Here is a 21,040-nt window from a genome sequence, read left to right on the forward strand (position 1 = left end):
GATGGACAGCGACAAGAAGTGAAAAGTTCGTTTTATTTGGACTTTAGTATAGTAATGCGATTGGTGGGGCTCCTAATTCTTGTTCAAGTACTAAAAGTTTGGTTTTTGTTTTATAAAAATTACTAAAGTGTAATATTTGACGTTTTTACGTGCCTAATCTCGACATCCGCATCCATCCATCTATGTCAAAAAATCGGCATCCGCAACATCCCTGGTATGTATGTTCGGATTATTCGGGTTAATCTAAATAGGGTTGGCCAGTCGAAGTGTTTAGCAGATGGCGCCAGCATAGCTTGGCCTGTCAATCCCTAGAACTGTGTCAAATTCTTGTTTTTCACTGGAATTTTATGCCCTTTAAGCCATATCTCATAGAACCAGGCGTGGCTCACTCCGCAATTTCGTCGCATCGCTACAAGTACATGCGACCCACACCAATTTTGGTGTCTAGCCATAGTTGTTGCCGCGCACCGCTACGGAACGGACGCCTGCTCGCGCATGCGCCACCTAGCGGTCATATCTGTCGTAATAGACGCGATTTGTTAGAGAGTGAATCTTCTGTACCTAGTACTATTATTTTCTCTAATAGAACTCAACTAGAGAAAGGGGCAAGCTATGATGGCGCCATCTATGCAAACCTATGACAGTTACCAACCCCATTAGACCCACTTTCTATCATACGATTGAGCTGAAACTTCACATACTATGTAAGACGGGTGACAAGGCAATTATGGTACCATCGAGCTGATCTGATGATGAGCACAGCACAGGAGGTGGCCATAGGAACTCTGTGATAAAACACGCAACCTAATAATGGTATCAGTCGATCAGGTTTGTTTTGAGGATGAAATGTCTGTATGGGACCCATTGTCTTAAAGCAATGCAAAAGTCACAAATGATGGTCAAAGTCTGGCACCGCACTTTACTGACGAAACGCTTCTAACATATTGTGTTGTATAAAATATCGTGACGTCAGCATGTAACGTCGCAATTAGCCTCATGCATGAAGTTTATTTTTGAACGAAATATGTTTTATTCGGATGTTTGTTACCGTTATATCATGTTACAAATGCATTTCCGTTTTTAAATTACCATTTAATTACTTAAAATTATAAATAAAAAATACAAAAACTTGCCCGCGAAAAGCTAGTGAGCGAAACGCTCGAAATGCCACGTGACGTCACGCGTTCGACAGATTAGTGTCATTAGTAGCAAACGTCAGTTGGGCCGCCCAACGTGTGACGTCATCACGCTCTGTCGAATTCGCGCCAAAAATTATGAGCGTTTCAACCGCTCAAAAATTTTCAACATTTCAGATATTTTTTAATAAAATAATGTTAAGGTTTACAAAAGTATTTTTATCATTTCCGGTGTTCCAACGATATAAATTATGAATCCAAAAATAAAAATAAATTCATGCATGGAGCTAATTGCTTAGAAGCCGTTGAAAACGAGGAAATTGCGATTTTGTCGGTGAAATATTGCGTATAAACGCATATTATTGCAATACAATTTTTTTTAAATAAAATGTAAGGAATCGAATGGTCCCATTCTTTTTTTCCTATTTGGAATTTTTTTTTTTAACTGAAGTTATTTCGCTCGCCAGTCGCTTTTCGGTGAAGGAAAACATCGTGAGGAAACCGGACTAATCCCAACAAGGCCTAGTTTCCCCCCTGGGTTGGAAGGTCAGATGGCAGTCGCTTTCGTAAAAACTAGTGCCTACGCCAATTCTTGGGATTAGTTGCCAAGCGGACCCCAGGCTCCCATGAGCCGTGGCAAAATGCCGGGACAACGCGAGGAAGATGAATGATGAAACTGAAGTTATTTATTATTCCCATATATTTTTAAGTTTCCAATTTATTGTGATAAATTGCTCATTTTCTATCTATTTATCTAGATTTAGTTATAAAATTCAACATGTGTCAACTACCTTATTGTGTTATTATAACTGTCTCGATGAGTATTTAGTTGCCTGTTAAAAAAAAGTGTGATGTGCGTGTAATCTTCACGCGCGATTGTAGGAAAACTTCTTTGACGATGACGTTTATCGCTATGTTGGCACTTTGACGTGTGTCCTATTGTGCGTGTGTCACTACTGAGCGTTACTTCCGTCAGAAAAAAAAACTGAGTTACCCTCTAGTCGCGCCTAAGGAAGTATGGAAAGCCCTAAACAGACTTAGGACGGGAGTTGGTCGGTCAAAAGATAACCTCCTGAGATGGGGAATTGGGCGACAAGGTGATACATTCTGCGAGTGTGGAGTAACCCAAACAACAATACACATGAGACAGTGTTCTCTGTGCTCAACGATGTGCTCTGAGGAAGATCTCCTGAGGGCCACACCCCGAGGGTTAGAAGTGGCAAAACATTGGCAGACAAAAATTTAATTTTAAGAATTTTGTTCCCTTTACACGAACAAGAAGAAAGAAAACTGCAAAAACAGCTATAACACTGATTTAAACTTTCACGATTTTTACTCATTATTATATACAACGACGGGACTTAATCGCATAAAATAGTTTTAAATTTACCTCCGACGTTTCGAGGACGGCGTTGTCCCCGTGGTCTCGGAGAAGACAGTCTTCTCCGAGACCACGGGGACAACGCCGTCTGCCGAGGTAAATTTAAAACTATTTTACGCGATTAAGTCCCGTCGTTGTAAATAATAAACAGCTATAAAACATAAAAACTTATTTTTCAGGTAAAAACGTAACTGACGACGACATGAAACAGCTTCTACGGATATTAGTGAAGGCCCTCGAATCTTTCAACGACTTGGCTTTATTAGAAGCCCTTATTATGTGCCTGACGCGGCTGCAACCACTTTTATACCCGGTAAGTACTTCCACAATTACTTCAATCAGCCTTAGACTCCTTAGAGTAAGTATATACTACAAAAAAGGAAATTGACTAGAAATTTAAATTGAAAATAAAAACTTGCCTAACAACAACTCACTTTATTAAAAATTTGCAACGAAATTTGCATTGTGCAACGAGGGTAGCAAGTAGAATATTGCCCATGAGGTCTATATATTCACGACAGCCGCAGGCTGGAGTGAATTACAGACTTATGTTAGCAATATTTTTACCCCCGGAGTTACACACAATGTTTTTCATCACACTTGCAAAGAAAAAACTAATTTTAAGCGAAATAATTCTTAAATACGGTAACATTTCAGACATTCGTCCGCCATCTTGTCATTTTTATTAAATATTTTTAATCATAAACAAAACAAAAAAATTATAAACGTTACAGCGTTAGTATTTTGAAAGTAAAACTCATTTTATAACTTGATTTTTAACATGTATTTTACTTGGAACCTACTTGTTCGTATGAGTTAATGACATTATTAAAAAAAAACTATAACTACCGTGGGAGTAAAATGGACTTTAGCTCCCGCTGCACATGCGTGAAATAGCACGCTTATTGCGCAAGTGCGATGAAGTCACTTAAAAATTAAAATGTTAAACAAATAATGAACGCGGTGGGAATGCTTTATTACTGTGACTAGGATTGGTGATTGGACAAACGCGAGGATGATGATGATGATATATTTGTTCTTAGGAATCCCCAATCCATACGGCCCTATTCTGGGTGGGTCTCTCGGTGTTGCAACTAGACGATCCCACTTTGTACGCGGCTGGGCTGTCGCTCCTGGAGCAGAACCTGCATACTCTCGACTCGCAGGGACAGTTTGAACATAAGGTAAGGTGCACTTATGTTTTTTAACCCTTAAATGCATGATTTTTTCCTTTTGCCCGATATTAATATATGTGTCACCTAATTGTTTGCTGATTATGGGAAAAAATGTAAAAAAAATATTACATCGATTTTCACTGAAAAATCAGTGTTAGAAGTTGCACAGGCTAAATCATATTTATGTAAATATATAATTTTCAGCAAGAGATATATGAAAAATCTTACTGACATCAGAAAGGTACACTATTTGTAATACACCTATGATAAAGTTTTTAAATATAAAATAATTACAAACCCCGAAAAAAACGTCCAAAATCACATACTAAAAATCATCAAATTCAGGATTTTTTCAAATTTTCCCACATTTTGTCTTAAAACGAATGTAATTTTTGTAAATAAAAATATTGCGTAGATTAAATACCCCTTAAATGCATGATTAAATTAATTAATGTAATATAATTAATTAATTCAGCGTATTATAATTAATTATACATCATTATTGCTTTGTATACATTTGGAAACAATATGCATTTAAAATTTAAACAAATGTACACCCCAGGCCAAAAGTATGAAAACAACGTTGTTTTCTTTAATTTCTCATGTTTCTATCTTTGTTGTGTATATATTTGTAAACTAAGACTTACATTATACAAACCCAAAAGATTAAAAATACACGCTTAATATCAAAACATCCTAAAATATTATGAAATAAAACTAAGGAAACGGATTATATCGCGTATATTGAATTTATAATACATCCCGACGTTTCGAACCCTTTACAGCGTTCGCGGTAACCGAAGACAATATTATCCTAAAATATTGTCAAAAAGCTAAAAAATAAAGTAGGAAAAAGTTACATAATAAATCTTTGAATAATTATACCTACCCTTTAATTACATGACAAAATGTTGAATTGCCAACTATCACAGCCAGAGTAATTTACTTTTATTATTATTTTTACCAAATTTTCAATGAGTAGTATGAAATCCATCGCTTAAAAGATCACACTTTTCTATTGAAATACAAGCTTGTTTCCATACTTTTGGCCTGGGGTGTATTTCGCAGTTGCAAATTAATATTACATTAAAGGGAGGAAACGCCTTATTTGTGTCACACTTTTGGATAGAATGTATAGGTATAATTTTATGCCCGAATAAAGCATAAAGCTCAAATATTCTTTTGCGTATTTGTGTGGCTGTCGTGTCTCGATCCACTGACGGAACGGCGGCTGACTTTCACGAAACTTTATTATACATCACCCTTAACAATTTTCCGAGTTTTTACCAGATCCTCCTGTACGATCCATTTAATAAACTTAGGGGGTTTTTTTTATGAAATAGGAGGCAAACGAGCAGACGGATCACCTGATGGTAAGCGATTACCGCCGCCCATGGACACCCGCAACACCAGAGGGGTTATAAGCGCGTCGCCGGCCTTTGAGATGGGAATACGCTCTTTTCTTGAAGGTTTGAAGGTCATATCGGTCCGGAAATACCGCAGGCGACAGTTCATTCCACAGTTTAGTTTAGTTTGAAAAAGTTCTTCTTCTTCCTCGGTCCCTCATTGCTGAGGATCGCGACCATGTATGCTCCGTCTCCATAGTGTGCGGTCATAAGCCACATGAGTCACGCACTGCATGTTGCCGCCAACCACCCTCTTCACACCATCAGACCATCTCGTGGGTGCTTTTCCTCGCCCGCGCTTGCCATCCATTTGACCCAAGATAATCTGCCTTTCTAGGTCATGCTTCTTAGACCGCATGAAAAAGTTACATTATCGTAATTTTTCAGACTTTAGAGCAAGTGATGATGGAGACGAGAGAACCGCTGGAATGGCATTTCAAGCAAATGGATCACGCCGTGGGTTTGAGGTAATATTGTTTTCATGTGCTTTAAATTATTTTAATTTCTATATTCATACAGTGCTCACTCCATGCACCAGTTTTGTTACCAAAAAGACTATTATTTTCGTATCATCTAGCGCCAAGTAGCGGAATTATCGGTAATGCTACTTGACAATAGATGTCGCGACAAACGGAAAGTCTGGGTTTCGGGGTTGGTCCCATAGTAAAAGTTTCTCAGTATAATCCCAAAACCTCCCTGGCAACGGGAATGCACTTATTTTTTGGCCACCGTGTATATGTACGTCAAATATTATAGAATTTCAATGACATAATTATTTTTTTCACCTCAACAGCTCGAAGAAGCCTTCTTTCGTCACTCCCTGGAGTGAGGATAGTGCGACTTTCCTCACTCCAGGGAGTGAAACAAAGTAGCTTTTTAATTTAGTGAAGGCCATGAACTGCCACTTTATACTTTTATTACATATTTTTTTCTGTATTATTCTGTGTAATCCGAAATACATTTTAACCTTTAACATGTTCTCACTACTGAGGTGAAAAATTATGTGTGCAACACGAGAGCAAAGTTATTTTACATTTCGTGTTATTGATTCTTTCGCTTTTTCAGGACTCAAAATAAACACTCGCAAGAAAAACCAACTTTCCTCTCTTGTTGCACAAATAACAATTTTCCAGCTTCCGGTCCAACTTCCACTTCGCCCTGGTCGGGCACCTGCTGAAGGGCTACCGGCACCCTCTAGCGGCGTCCGTGTCGCGCACGTGCCGCGTGCTGGCCGCGCTGCTGGCCATCACGGCGCGCCACGCCGACAAGTTCCACGTCACGCCGGTCACCGTCGCTTATCTCACAGGTTGGTGCATGCTAGTAACTCCCTCCCCCCCCACACCCACTCACAATAGGGTATTTGCCTACTAGTCAAATCAGTTTCTTTTTTCGAACTGTCAAAACGATCTTGCTACTATGGAATTTATATGAAACACTAGCATGTGACGTCACAATCAAATTACCTACTCTTAATAGTTTAAAAAAATCACGTCTGTTGTATGGGAGCATATTTATTTTATTCTGTTTTTAGTACCTATTTGTTGTTATAGCGGGAACAGAAATACATCATCTGTGAAAATTTCAACTGTCTAGCTATCACGGTTCATGAGATACAGCCTGGTGACAGACGGACAGACAGACAGACAGCGGAGTCTTAGTAATAGGGTCCCGTTTTTACCCTTTGGGTACGGAACCCTAAAAACATGTATTTGTTGCAGCATTGGTGTGTGTGAGTGAAGAAGTCCGTTCCCGGTGCCACGTGAAGCACTCGCTTCCAAAATGGCTGCCGGACAACTGTGACCATTACTGTCCCACCGTGGATCACCATCAGGTATAGTTGTTTTTTAATAAATAATAAATAAATAAATAATTTCTTTATTAAGACAATAAAGTCCACATTTCTTACTCAGCTACTTATAACAACTATTGCACATATCGCAGGTGTATGGTTTTCAACTTGATGTGAAATCGAACTTAAACTATTGTGAGACATATTTCAAAATATTTAGATCAGTACGGTTCGGAGTACACGACGTACAACCGCCGCGGACACTCGTGCCTGAGGAAGGATTCCCAAAGAATCCGAAACATGTCGCCAAAAGCGACCAAAAATAATAGTGAGTAAAAACTGTACTGATCTAAATATTTTGATGTGAAATGATATTCCGATTTAGAAGAGTAAGCTGACGGCAATTTGAAGAAGTATAAATACAAGAATAAGTTAAATAATAGCATTAATGGTAGTTTATGTGACTACTACATAATGAAAGGCATTAAAATACGTGTACGTTGGAAACGAGCTAAAAGCGAGTTTCTTGAAAACAAGAAGCCAGTTACGTACAGTTACATAGACTGCTTTATCTACGCACATATTATAAGCTCTCTATGATGAGTTCAGGAACCGCATGTTACGACCGCCATTGCGGCATTTGATCACACACTCATTAAAACGTCACCTCGACTACTAGAAATGAGGTCAAATAAAATTGCTTTGTACTTCAGAGATGTTCGTAACTTTAATGTCATTATTAAATCGATTCTCTTTATGCTATCCGTAATTTGCGGTTTCTGAACGTATCATAGAGCTTTAAACTGTCTCGTTTTGTACTCATAATCATAATATTTTTATTCAAAATAGATTAATACAGTCACTTTATGAAAGTCAAAAAAACCCACCCAAGTGCGAGTCGGACTCGCGCACCGAGGGTTCCGTACTTTTTAGTATTTGTTGTTATAGCGGCAACAGAAATACATCATCTGCGAAAATTTCAACTGTCTAGCTATCACGGATCATGAGATACTGCCTGGTGACAGACAGACAGACAGACAGACGGACAGCGGAGTCTTAGTAATAGGGTCCCGTTTTTACCCTTTGGGTACGGAACCCTAAAAATTGTAGAGAATAATTAAAAATAATTGACATTGACTATGTAGGTCTATAATATTATAACTTATATGCCACGCTTAGCTGTACAGATAAGGTATCCGACCATACGTACTCATAATATAACATAAATGTTCTGGGTAGACAAATATATTTATCTACCCGTTTCTGTTTAATGTTTATTGTCCACGGCACAACATTTATATAAACTAATGTCGGGTAGTTTAGTGTTGTTTACCAAAATCTCAATTGACATTTTGCCGGGACGTCAGTCTTTCGTGACCACAGCTAGTGCAACCTAGCTGAAACGTCGGAAAAAAGGGAAAATAATGAAATTTAATCGGTAATGACATTAATCCCAACTAACAATTCGAGGCAGAATAAAGGTTTATGCGACCAAATTTAGTGGTCGTATAAACGTCGTATATACGTTTATACGACGCGATTTGGTCGCATCTTATTCAACTTAAAGACATAAAAAAGTTGAGTAATGGTCGTTTTAATACCCATTTAGTTGCATAGTCGTCTTATATGCGTCGCCGATTCGACAGTTAGTTGTATAATAGTAACTACTACGACGCCTACTCGACTTAAGGAGGAGTATACTTAGTGGGTGCGTAATATTACGCATCATAGAGGGTTTATGATATGTGTGTAGGCAAAACAATTAAGGCAATATTCGAATGTGTTTCAGTCCTCAATGCTGATCCAGCCTTCCACATCCAGCAGCTCGTGCCAGAGTCGGCGGCAGAAGTCCTGGGACGTCTTGGACCAGGCTGCTATATCATCAGCACATGGTGGTAAGATACTTATTACCGATATTTACCGATAGCTTTCCCTTATTTATTTTTTACATTGTGTTCACTAGTCCATCTACTGGGCCTTACTGAAAATCAGCGTCGCGGAGTGTGCCATGTTGGCTCACACCGTGACACCAAGCTGAGTAAGGACCATTTAGCGCAACCTCATTCTGTGTATATTTCTAGTTTTAGTCTTATTTTATGTTATGCTAATAAATGCTTTTTCTTTCTTTCTTTCTTCTTTCTATTAATATTTTCCTATTCTTATGAGCTATGATAAATACTACCAAAGATACGTTGATTAAGATGCGTAAAATCTAAGACTTCGTGTTTCGAATTTGACAGGTAAACGAGATGGCGCTGTACAGATCCATACATTTTGCGGCAAGGGCCTGACACTCTTTGATAGAGAAAGATAGTCTTATTGCGATTCCTATAAGAGGAAAGAGAAAATAGTGCCATGCTTTGTCCTTATCACCGATCGGGTTTTTTTTTCATGGTCGGGTTATGGCAGCATATGTAGGAGGCGATGGCGAAATACCGAAATTTATAAGAGTGAAAGAGAAAAAGGATTATACATGTCAATACATGAATATGACTTTCTCTTACCCCTGGTCGCTCGGTTTCATGTCTATAATTACTTGTATATACTATGTCTATGGAACATTCGTAACTCTGATTGTCAAAAGTTGACGTTTGACAATTCAGTGACCGCGAAACATATGACGCAGTACACCGCCATCGGTTTTGGATGTCAAATTAAGGGCACTTTTTTTTCTTAGACTTTACCTCTCTATTACTCATACTCATACTTTATTGGTAATATAAATTACAGGTCAAGATTTATACATTTAGGAAATATAAATAAAAACTATAATTAATCCGTCGGCGAGGCTACCCTCGAGTACTAGTCATCAATCAGTTCTCTTTGGTACTATTAGTATACAATAAAATGAAATAAATGTCATATACGAAGGTAAAAATGACCAAAGCCTCCAGTGTCCAGAGCTGGAATCGAACCAGCGTCCCCCGTTTACCGGACAGGTGCCTGAACCGCTCGGCTATCCGGTCACGGTGGCTTGTGGCGCCCTATTTGTTTGTTTTTGTGGATTGTGGTGGCCCATGCCACCGTGACCGGATAGCCGAGCGGTTCGGCACCTGTCCGGTAAACGGGGGACGCTGGTTCGATTCCAGCTCAGCCCGCGCAGCATGGTTCCCCTATCACTAAGTCCGTCACTTTCGCACTCACATACATGTTAGAACGTGACAGGCATGGTGATAAGCTTGTGATAAGCGTACCGTGCTACGACCCCTGGACACTGGAGGCTATGGTCATTTTTACCTTCGTATATGACATTTATTTCAGTTTATAGTTTAAGAGGCCGGTGTCGATTTTAGTCGCAAAAATGTAAAATTGATAGATTTAGTCGGTGAAATTGTACACCTTTTGTTACCTAATTGAAATAACAAGTACTATTAAGGTTTCTATTAGCGCATCTTCTTATCCGACGAACCTTTTATCAGATCAATTTGTTGAAAACAGACTCACTAAATTAGTAATGTTTGCTTTTCTGATGGACGTTTAGGTAAACGCGCGTAAAGCACTGATTTTGTCGCTCTTATTTGTAAATTTCGTAAAGTTTGGACGGCTAAACATGGTAATTTTGTATTACACATATCCTGTACTTAACGTTTATCAGACTACATTTTTATTATTATGACTTTGAAGTAGTGTAAATGAAAGTTAAACGAAATCAATTTTCTCCAGAAATTACTTCAAAACAAGTGACAATTTCTCTGAAAATCGACTTAATTTCAACGTAATTTTGATACTTAAACAATCTACAACATTTGTTGAAACTATTCTTATATATCAATTTGTATAATTTACCACCATAAATTTTTGATGAATTTTTAAAAACTGCTCTTCTTTTCATATATTACCGGTGACGCACGCTTGCGACCTCATTATTAAAAGGCAAGATGAGAAGACGTGCTAATAGAAACCAATACTTGTTATTTAGATATTACGTAACAAAACGTGTATAATTTCAACGACTTAATCTATCAATTTAAAATTTTTGCTCCAAAATCGACTACGGCCTCTTAAATAGTAGTGTGTATACTTGAAAAAACACAAATTAAAATATGTTCATAGAAAATAATTTAATTTGTTCTTAGAGTATTAGTATACTGGTTGAAAATTCGGGAAGCCGATGCCAAACGAGTTTTAAGGACGCTCCGCCAATGTGCAATAAGCTGCGTCAAGCTCCGGTGTGGTTGGTACTTTGTAGACAGCTATTTTTAGAAGTTATTTCATCCATTACAATAGGGCATGCGAGAAGATTGACAACCATGTTTACGTATGCTCTCCTCCAGTTTTAAAATTAAAATTGCGAAGACAAAAGTATCATTTAAGATTCCGGGCAAGCTCTGCCTTTCACCTTTCCATACAAACGGAGTTTAGTTCTCATTTTAAAACTGCATGTTGGATTGTAATGAAACTTTGCACATACAATAACATCAGGTATATCTAGGTCTATAATTAGTTTATATAATTCCAGTTTATAAAACTAACGAAATAGAGCAAAAACAAGCTTTTGTATGAAAAACTTAAATTCGGTGTATTTTTTTAACTATGGTATCTGAAGCTACATAAACTAATTACAGACATAGATATACCTTATCCTATTGTAAGTACAAAGTTTCAGAGCAATTGGCTAGTCGTTTTAAAATGAGAGCGGAACTACGTTTGTATGGAGAACCGAGCTTGCCGAGGAGTTAATAGGAAATGGGGCTAACAAATACATAATTTCGCAGGTAAATCCCCCACAATGCAACAATCCAGTAGCGGTGGACACAGCCCGCATTTCATTAACATGCCGCATCAGGTAACGGCTTTCAGATTTCATACAAACATACATACACACGTAAACTATATGCGAGTATCAAGCTTCTAAGGGTGAAATTATTACTTAGCTTAAGTTTTTTTCGTTAACTGTAGTAAACGGTTATTAAATTGATCAAATCTCAAAAAACTGGCGATAATAGGGAATATTACGCGAAACTCTGCGTAGGTGGCGCCTGTAGCACAATCTGAGGGTGTATCGCGAAATAAGACAATCGAAATTTCGTTATCTAACATCTCTGTCACTCTTGCATATTCGAGCGATAAAGAGGCAGATAGCGAAATTTCTCTCTGTAAACAAACCGCCTTGATGCATCAATGTCATATTTTATTATCTCTGAAAACTTGTCAATAACCTGTTAAAGGTACAGTATGTATAAGTTACTCTATGGTTTACTATAAAGGCTAGTGCTGCACTCTGGTGGCAGAACATTGCATTAATATCCCCTATAGAGTGCTAAGCTAACTATGCACAGACTTAAATAGTGCAAAGTGAGAGAGTGTAACATTTTCATAGAAATTTAATATTAATGAGGACATTGCCACACTTTGCCATTGCAAATGCCATGCAGAGATGGCTTGGAGACACTAGCACAAATGTGGTATTTCCTATAAAAAGGGACCTTATTGTCGATGGCGCTTACGCCATTATAAACGATGCTCCGATATAAATACAATGCCGCGCGACGCTGTGCGGCGTAAGCGCCATCGACAATAAGGTCCCTTTTCATAGAAAATGCTCCAAATATTTTCTAAATACAAAACAATATAGCCATTTATTTCACCCTTGGAAATAAATCATTAAGCAAAAGTATGTCAATGTTTAGTTAAAAGGAATGGCTCGGAGTTATTTTTCATTATGATTTATAATATTATAGTTTATAATACAAAATTAAGTCCACGTTGGGAAAGATGACTAAATAAATAAAAAAACATCTAATATGCTATAAACATAAAAGATTTAACATTTTTAATAAAATTCACTTTAATTTTGAAAACTTTATTTGAAAAAAAAAAAACCGGCCAAGTGCGAGTCGGACTCGCGCACGAAGGGTACCGTACCATTACGCAAAAAACGGCAAAAAAAATCACGTTTGTTGTATCGGAGCCTCACTTAAATATTTATTTTATTCTGTTTTTAGTATTTGTTGTTATAGCGGCAATAGAAATACATCATCTGTGAAAATTTCAACTGTCTAGCTATCACGGTCATGAGATACAGCCTGGTGACAGACGGACAGACAGACAGCGGAGTCTTAGTAATAGGGTCCCGTTTTTACCATTTGGGTACGGTGCCTTAAAAAAACTTAAGTAACATGCTATAAACATAAAAAAATTAACATTTTCAATAAAATTCACTTTAATTTCGAAAACTTTATTTGAAAATCCTACGTCCTATTTCCAGGAACATAAATAAAATCCAGATTTTACGACATAAATCGAAGAGTAAGAAGGAATATTTTGCAAAAGTGACTTTCAAAACCAGACAAGTGCGAGTCGTACTCGCCCACCGAAGGTTCCGTACTTTTTAGTATTTGTAGAAATACAAATAAGTATATAAAGACTTTGTGCTTGACAAAGTAAATATTTATTTGGCATTTTAAACGATTTAAATTTTAAGTTAATGAGGGCTATCGTTTTTTTGCTCACCAGTTGGCGCCTCTGTTGATGGTGGTCCAAAAGACTAAAGAACAGCTGTCAGTCATTGAAGTGACAAGTGACATTTGACATTTCGAACTATGGAAAAGACCACCATCTACACTAGCACCCCTAGCGGCGAATTCATACGCGTTAGCCCTCATTTTTCACTTTCCCACGTAGACAAGCAAAAATCGGCTTTTTTAGTTAAACTTACTTTGACAGGACAGCTTGTGTGTTGGTTTGACATGCCACCCGTGATGTTTTGACATGTAACGACGTATCTTCCGACCATGACAGTAGAGTACATAGAACATGTATTATATTTATTATTTACTTTGTTTTTTCTATGGCAGATGGAAATATTATTAAAAATAGACAAAAAGTCTTTTGACAATTGAAAACAGATCCCTATTGAAAAAAGTACTGTATAAAAATCTTCAAACAAGCTTCACGTAATTAATGACCGCCTCGTAGATTAATATTGAAATAACAAAAAAAACATTTGGAGGATTCGATAAATAGTGTTGGTAGGTTGGTAGTGGTCGTTTAAGCCTAATTTTAAAAAAATCGAATTTTAAGTTCCGAGTAAAATCATTCGTCTTTTGAACGCGACTTAAAAGGACTTTAACCTTCATTCAAAACAGTACACCAGGTGTGACAAAGAGGGGAGGGGGGAGTGGGGTGGGGTATCCCGGTCAATATAAGTCTAGTAATGGGGTAAGGGTTCAAAACCTCATGAACTTCGTGTGATGTATAGTAGATTTTAGGTTATAAATTATATAGGAAGATAGGTGACCTGTCACACTCAATCAATCAATCAATCAATAATAATTTATTTTGAACAAATAAGTCCATAATGTGTTAGTAACATACATACTAATACTTAAATCTAGGGTTAGTACAAACACTGCCCATCGAGTTTGAAAATATACTATAATTTATGGACGACTATTACGTCAGATAAATACAGATGTCTTTAAATTTCCACCTGCCATCATCGTGTCTAAACTCTTATCTTTTCAGTACAATATGACACTTCTATTGATTCATACTACATCATAATGTGTTCTTTCATGCAACTGTTTCTTGGATTGGTTCAATTGTATCGTTTGTATGCATTGATATTTTCATTGTACCCGCTTGCGTTTATATTCGTTATCTTATCTTTGTTGTTATTCTTGTGTAACGAACATGACGTACAATATTGCGTATACGTGTAAAATGTAAATGATTTCATCACCCAAACACATTTTTTATGTTACAATTGTCATTTGTAAAATATTTTTTTGTGATGTTCATTTCATGTCATCTTACATCATTAAATCGACGGTTTAAAAAAAATGTGTATTTACAATGTACCATGTATTATATTTTTCTATAAAAAAACCGGTTTATAATGCTTTGAAATAACAATGTCATTTTGCTTTGTCTATTACCTATAAATTTCTTTTTAACAATCAAATATAACTTATTTTGTTACCCTATCATCAACTTAATATAATTGCAAACGTGTATATTCGTTACATACCCTATCTTATGTTATCTTCCGACGAATATGACGCATCTTGTACCAACGTTCGCTTTGCTTGTATAGACATCGGCTAGAATGCTTTTTAAGACCCAGAGGTCTTTCTCAGTACCAACGTCAAAAGACACAATAGGGCCACCGAGGGTAAGATATGTTGGATCTTATGTCCGTGGATTAAGATTCAAATTTGTGTACACATTTGAGGCTCAGTATTTTTTTTTTAATCGACTTCGAAAAAGTATAACATCTTTACAAGCCAATTTTCTAAAATAATACTTACATTGTGTATTTAGAGCGGTAAACAAGAATTTACGAACGAGTGTGAATTGAAGCCCGAAGCCAAAGCGAGGGCTCCATTGACACAAGTTCGTAATTCCTGTACACACACGTTTTCATTACACTTGTGAGTGAGTAGTGAGTACATACATTGTAATATTTTTTTGAAGTTGATTTTCTTTACTTTGAGGGACTGAGTTTAGGTTTTTATATGTAAGTTACAAATAAATACACATATTCATGGATGGGACACATTTTAATATGCCAAAAGTAATCAGCATTTACACGCAAACCACTAAAAATGTTATATTATACACTTTTACTTAGTGAATACGAGTAAGTGTTACAATTCACAATAGATGGCACAACACGCTTTGGATAAATTAAAGTTTAATTTAAATGAAAATTAACATTTAAGTAAGTAATAAACACTTAATTGCACAAGTCAAGTAGGTACCTGCTACTACCTGCTTGTTTCTAAGTACCGTCAACCGGGGTGAATAGGGATGGCTGGGGTGAATAGGGACAAAACTTAAAAGGTGACAATTTCTTAAAAAAATCCCACACAAATTGTATCATACAAAACTTGCGATTATCTTCAATCGAATAATACAATGCATGTGGGTATTTATTTTTAAAGAAATTGTCAGGCAAATCACTTTTTTAAGTTTTGTCCCTATTCACCCCAGCCATCCCTATTCACCCCGGTTGACGGTACACTTTTGTGACTTTAGTTAACATATTAGGTCCGATTTAACCAAACCGTAAAAGGATCTTAAACCGAGATTTGGTGTCAAAATGGTAAGGGCTTATAGTACATTCGCCATCAGTTATATCCGACCGGGCGAGGTACTCAAAAATATCTGAACACGCATTCTAATGCCTTGTCAATACAGGCGTGTTCAGATATTTGTGAGCACCCTGGCCGCTCCGATATATCTAATAGCGACTGTACAATGAACTCTTTTGTGCTGGCTTTGAGTAAAAAAATCTCGAAAAGTTATTCTTGAGATAAAAAAATACTTTTTGCACAAAAATTTGAGAAATCGCTCCTTAACACTTACACTTACAAAAAGCTTGAGCCTAGCTGGATTTCTGACCTTAGAAATGTAGATTTTTTATATTCTAGCTTCACCCCGAGACTGCATGCTCGATCCCGACAACTTATTAGCAAATGCGGTAATTCTCTCGCATTTTACTAAGCTGAAAATGATAGAATAACTTTGTTGAGTGGAAAAAAATCGACTGGCGCAGTCGGTATGGACAGAACTTTATGTTGTGTCCATACTTGAGTATCAGGGACAAAAAAGACTTTATTAAATATATCAGAACGGGTCTTTTGCGTATTAAGGGGCCCACTGACTATCAGTCCGCCGGACGATATCGGCCTGTCAGCTAGAACAAAAGTTTGACAGTTCCGAACGACTGATTGGCCGATGTCGTCCGGCGGACTGATAGTCAGTGGGCCCCATTAAAGGCATATATTGCTCGACATGTTTTCATCCATAACGAGCAGCTTCAACGGGAGCACGCGTTGGCAAACCGACCCAGACTGAACAAGAACATTCTCGTTATGGAGCGAAACATATCCAGCAATCTTCGGCTTCAAAATACGTGTACAGTCAGAAGCAGATGTTGCTAAGCGGGCGAGGTGTTCAAAATTACCTTGACACGCTTTTATTCTCTTAAGGGATCATCCATTAATTACATCACACCTTAACACATACATATTTAGTGATGCAGTTAAATTATTTACTAAAGAGCAAACTTATCCCATATATTCAAATTATTTTGCTTATTATTTTTCTCCTATTTTTAGTTTTTTTTTATCTTTATTAATTTGAATAGTTATTTACACCTTTAGGGGGAGGGAGGGGGTCAAGAAAATGTGACATGTTGTGACAAGGGGGAGGGGGGAGCCACAAACTTTGTGACGTCACTTTAACTTCATCACTCATCAGTAACCGATTTTTTTTATTCGTTGTAATGTCATATAACGAGTTTTTGGAACGATAATAGGTTTTATTCGTTTAATTTTCTTACCTAATCGATTTTGTGTTATAAAATGACTAATATTTCTTTTGTCAAAAATATTTTGGAAAAATATTAAAATCGAATTGCCGATTTCGATGAAAACAAAATTGCCAAAAATGTGACGTCACACCAGGGGAGAGGGGTCAAGAAACCTAGAAATTCGTGTGACGTAATTAATGGATGACCCCTAACAATAAAGTCGCGTCAAGATCATTTTGAACGCCTCGCCCGCTTAGTATTTATTGCTGTTGACTGTACCCGTTTTAATATATTAAATGTGTCTGTGTCTCACGGATTTTTTGTTATTAAGAGTCCCCGGCAAGCTCGGCCGAATTTCACCTTCCCATACAAACGGAGTTCGTTCTCATTTTAAAACTACGTGTTGGATTGTAATGAAACTTGGCACATACAATGACATGAGGTATATCTAGGTCTGTAATTAATTTATATAACTCCAGTTTATAAAACAAACGAAATAGAGCAAAAACAAGTATTATATGAAAAACTTGAATTGGCTGTATTTTTTTAACTATGGTATCTGAAGCTACATAAACTAATTACAGACATAGATATACCTTATCCTATTGTAAGTACAAATTTTCAGAGCAAACTAGCCACTCGTTTTAAAATGAGAGCGGAACAACGTTTGTATGGAGAACCGAGCTTGCCCGGGGACCCTTAAAACGACTTTAGTTTGTTATCTGTGTGACAAGTTTGTACCTAGACTAGAGAAATAGTTTAAAATTGAAAGTTAAACCAACCATCCATAGCTTTAAACTAGATGATTAAATTTAGCTTTTTGGAGTGTATTGTGCCCCCTCCTACCCTATGTGGTATTTGTCGCCATTTGTATTGGTGTGATCCCGAATGATACCAATGTGTACGTAATTCAATTTTTTTATACAAAATATTGTATTTTTCGTGTAAAAAATAAGGTTTTGGGATTATATAGAGCAACTTTTACTATGGGACCAACCCCGAAATCGCGAAAAAAAATTTGGCAGTTTCATACATTTTGAGTGGTCCATTTCTATAGGGGTTAATTTTTTTTTCGCGATTTCGTGGTTGGTCCCATAGTAAAAGTTGCTCAGTATAATCCCAAAACCTCCCTGGCAACGGGAATGCATTTATTTTTTAGCTACCTTGTATAATCATACTCATATTATAACAATCATCAAACTATTATTAATTGAAAATAAGGGTTGCCAAAAACTCGCAAGATAAATTCGCCTTTATTACATAACTTCACTTTATTAACCTTAAATTATAATTCGACTATAGACGTGATTATATGTTTGTATAAAAAATTGAAATGACTTAATTTTAAAGTGTAATCTTCGGGATCACACCCAACCCCGTCCTCATATATGTCAATGTGCCCCACTCCATACTACCACATACTAACGTATTACAAATCACAGGACAGCGAAGGACGAGCACACAGCATGCAGCACGGCACTTCGGGTGACGCCGCGCGCGCGGAACAGGACGCCGATAGTGGTCTAGATGTGAGTGTGTGTTGCCATGATTATGTTCTATATTACAAACGGACAGCGAAGGGCGAGCACACAGCATGCAGCACGGCACTTCGGGTGACGCCGCGCGCGCGGAACAGGACGCCGATAGTGGTCTAGATGTGAGTGTGTGTGTGTTGCCATGGTTATGTTCTATATTACAAACGGACAGCGAAGGGCGAGCACACAGCATGCAGCACGGCACTTCGGGTGACGCCGCGCGCGCGGAACAGGACGCCGATAGTGGTCTAGATGTGAGTGTGTGTTGCCATGGTTATGTTCTATATTACAAACGGACAGCGAAGGGCGAGCACACAGCATGCAGCACGGCACTTCGGGTGACGCCGCGTGCGCGAAACAGGACGCCGATAGTGGTCTAGATGTGAGTGTCTGTGTTGCCATGGTTACGTTCTATATTACAAACGGACAGCGCAGGACGAGCACACAGCATGCAGCACGGCACTTCGGGTGACGCCGCGTGCGCGAAACAGGACGCCGATAGTGGTCTAGATGTGAGTGTCTGTGTTGCCATGGTTACGTTCTATATTACAAACGGACAGCGCAGGACGAGCACACAGCATGCAGCACGGCACTTCGGGTGACGCCGCGCGCGCGGAACAGGACGCCGATAGTGGTCTAGATGTGAGTGTGTGTTGCCATGGTTATGTTCTATATTACAAACGGACAGCGAAGGGCGAGCACACAGCATGCAGCACGGCACTTCGGGTGACGCCGCGCGCGCGGAACAGGACGCCGATAGTGGTCTAGATGTGAGTGTGTGTTGCCATGGTTATGTTCTATATTACAAACGGACAGCGAAGGGCGAGCACACAGCATGCAGCACGGCACTTCAGGTGACGCCGCGTGCGCGAAACAGGACGCCGATAGTGGTCTAGATGTGAGTGTCTGTGTTGCCATGGTTACGTTCTATATTACAAACGGACAGCGCAGGACGAGCACACAGCATGCAGCACGGCACTTCGGGTGACGCCGCGTGCGCGAAACAGGACGCCGATAGTGGTCTAGATGTGAGTGTCTGTGTTGCCATGGTTACGTTCTATATTACAAACGGACAGCGCAGGACGAGCACACAGCATGCAGTACGGCACTTCGGGTGACGCCGCGCGCGCGGAACAGGACGCCGATAGTGGTCTAGATGTGAGTGTGTGTTGCCATGGTTATGTTCTATATTACAAACGGACAGCGAAGGGCGAGCACACAGCATGCAGCACGGCACTTCGGGTGACGCCGCGCGCGCGGAACAGGACGCCGATAGTGGTCTAGATGTGAGTGTGTGTTGCCATGGTTATGTTCTATATTACAAACGGACAGCGAAGGGCGAGCACACAGCATGCAGCACGGCACTTCGGGTGACGCCGCGTGCGCGAAACAGGACGCCGATAGTGGTCTAGATGTGAGTGTCTGTGTTGCCATGGTTACGTTCTATATTACAAACGGACAGCGCAGGACGAGCACACAGCATGCAGCACGGCACTTCGGGTGACGCCGCGCGCGCGGAACAGGACGCCGATAGTGGTCTAGATGTGAGTGTGTGTTGCCATGGTTATGTTCTATATTACAAACGGACAGCGAAGGGCGAGCACACAGCATGCAGCACGGCACTTCGGGTGACGCCGCGTGCGCGAAACAGGACGCCGATAGTGGTCTAGATGTGAGTGTCTGTGTTGCCATGGTTACGTTCTATATTACAAACGGACAGCGCAGGACGAGCACACAGCATGCAGCACGGCACTTCGGGTGACGCCGCGCGCGCGGAACAGGACGCCGATAGTGGTCTAGATGTGAGTGTGTGTTGCCATGGTTATGTTCTATATTACAAACGGACAGCGAAGGGCGAGCACACAGCATGCAGCACGGCACTTCGGGTGACGCCGCGTGCGCGAAACAGGACGCCGATAGTGGTCTAGATGTGAGTGTCTGTGTTGCCATGGTTACGTTCTATATTACAAACGGACAGCGCAGGACGAGCACACAGCATGCAGCACGGCACTTCGGGTGACGCCGCGCGCGCGGAACAGGACGCCGATAGTGGTCTAGATGTGAGTGTGTGTTGCCATGGTTATGTTCTATATTACAAACGGACAGCGAAGGGCGAGCACACAGCATGCAGCACGGCACTTCGGGTGACGCCGCGTGCGCGAAACAGGACGCCGATAGTGGTCTAGATGTGAGTGTCTGTGTTGCCATGGTTACGTTCTATATTACAAACGGACAGCGCAGGACGAGCACACAGCATGCAGCACGGCACTTCGGGTGACGCCGCGCGCGCGGAACAGGACGCCGATAGTGGTCTAGATGTGAGTGTGTGTTGCCATGGTTATGTTCTATATTACAAA

General features: G+C 39.2%; 1 protein-coding gene across 1 annotated transcript in view; it reads left to right on the plus strand.

The window, feature by feature from the left end:
* Nucleotides 1–21,040, plus strand: part of LOC134753541 (neurofibromin) — a 98,470-nt gene that overhangs the window by 68,565 nt on the left and 8,865 nt on the right. Inside the window, exons 51-58 of the mRNA XM_063689452.1 lie at nt 2,697–2,830; nt 3,561–3,701; nt 5,486–5,565; nt 6,232–6,404; nt 6,817–6,929; nt 8,677–8,782; nt 11,603–11,673; nt 18,591–18,683. Of these exons, the coding sequence (XP_063545522.1) occupies nt 2,697–2,830; nt 3,561–3,701; nt 5,486–5,565; nt 6,232–6,404; nt 6,817–6,929; nt 8,677–8,782; nt 11,603–11,673; nt 18,591–18,683 (911 nt within the window). The remainder of the gene's footprint in view (nt 1–2,696; nt 2,831–3,560; nt 3,702–5,485; nt 5,566–6,231; nt 6,405–6,816; nt 6,930–8,676; nt 8,783–11,602; nt 11,674–18,590; nt 18,684–21,040) is intronic.

This window comes from Cydia strobilella, chromosome 27 (assembly GCF_947568885.1).
Source record: "Cydia strobilella chromosome 27, ilCydStro3.1, whole genome shotgun sequence".
NCBI classification, from domain to species: domain Eukaryota; kingdom Metazoa; phylum Arthropoda; class Insecta; order Lepidoptera; family Tortricidae; genus Cydia; species Cydia strobilella.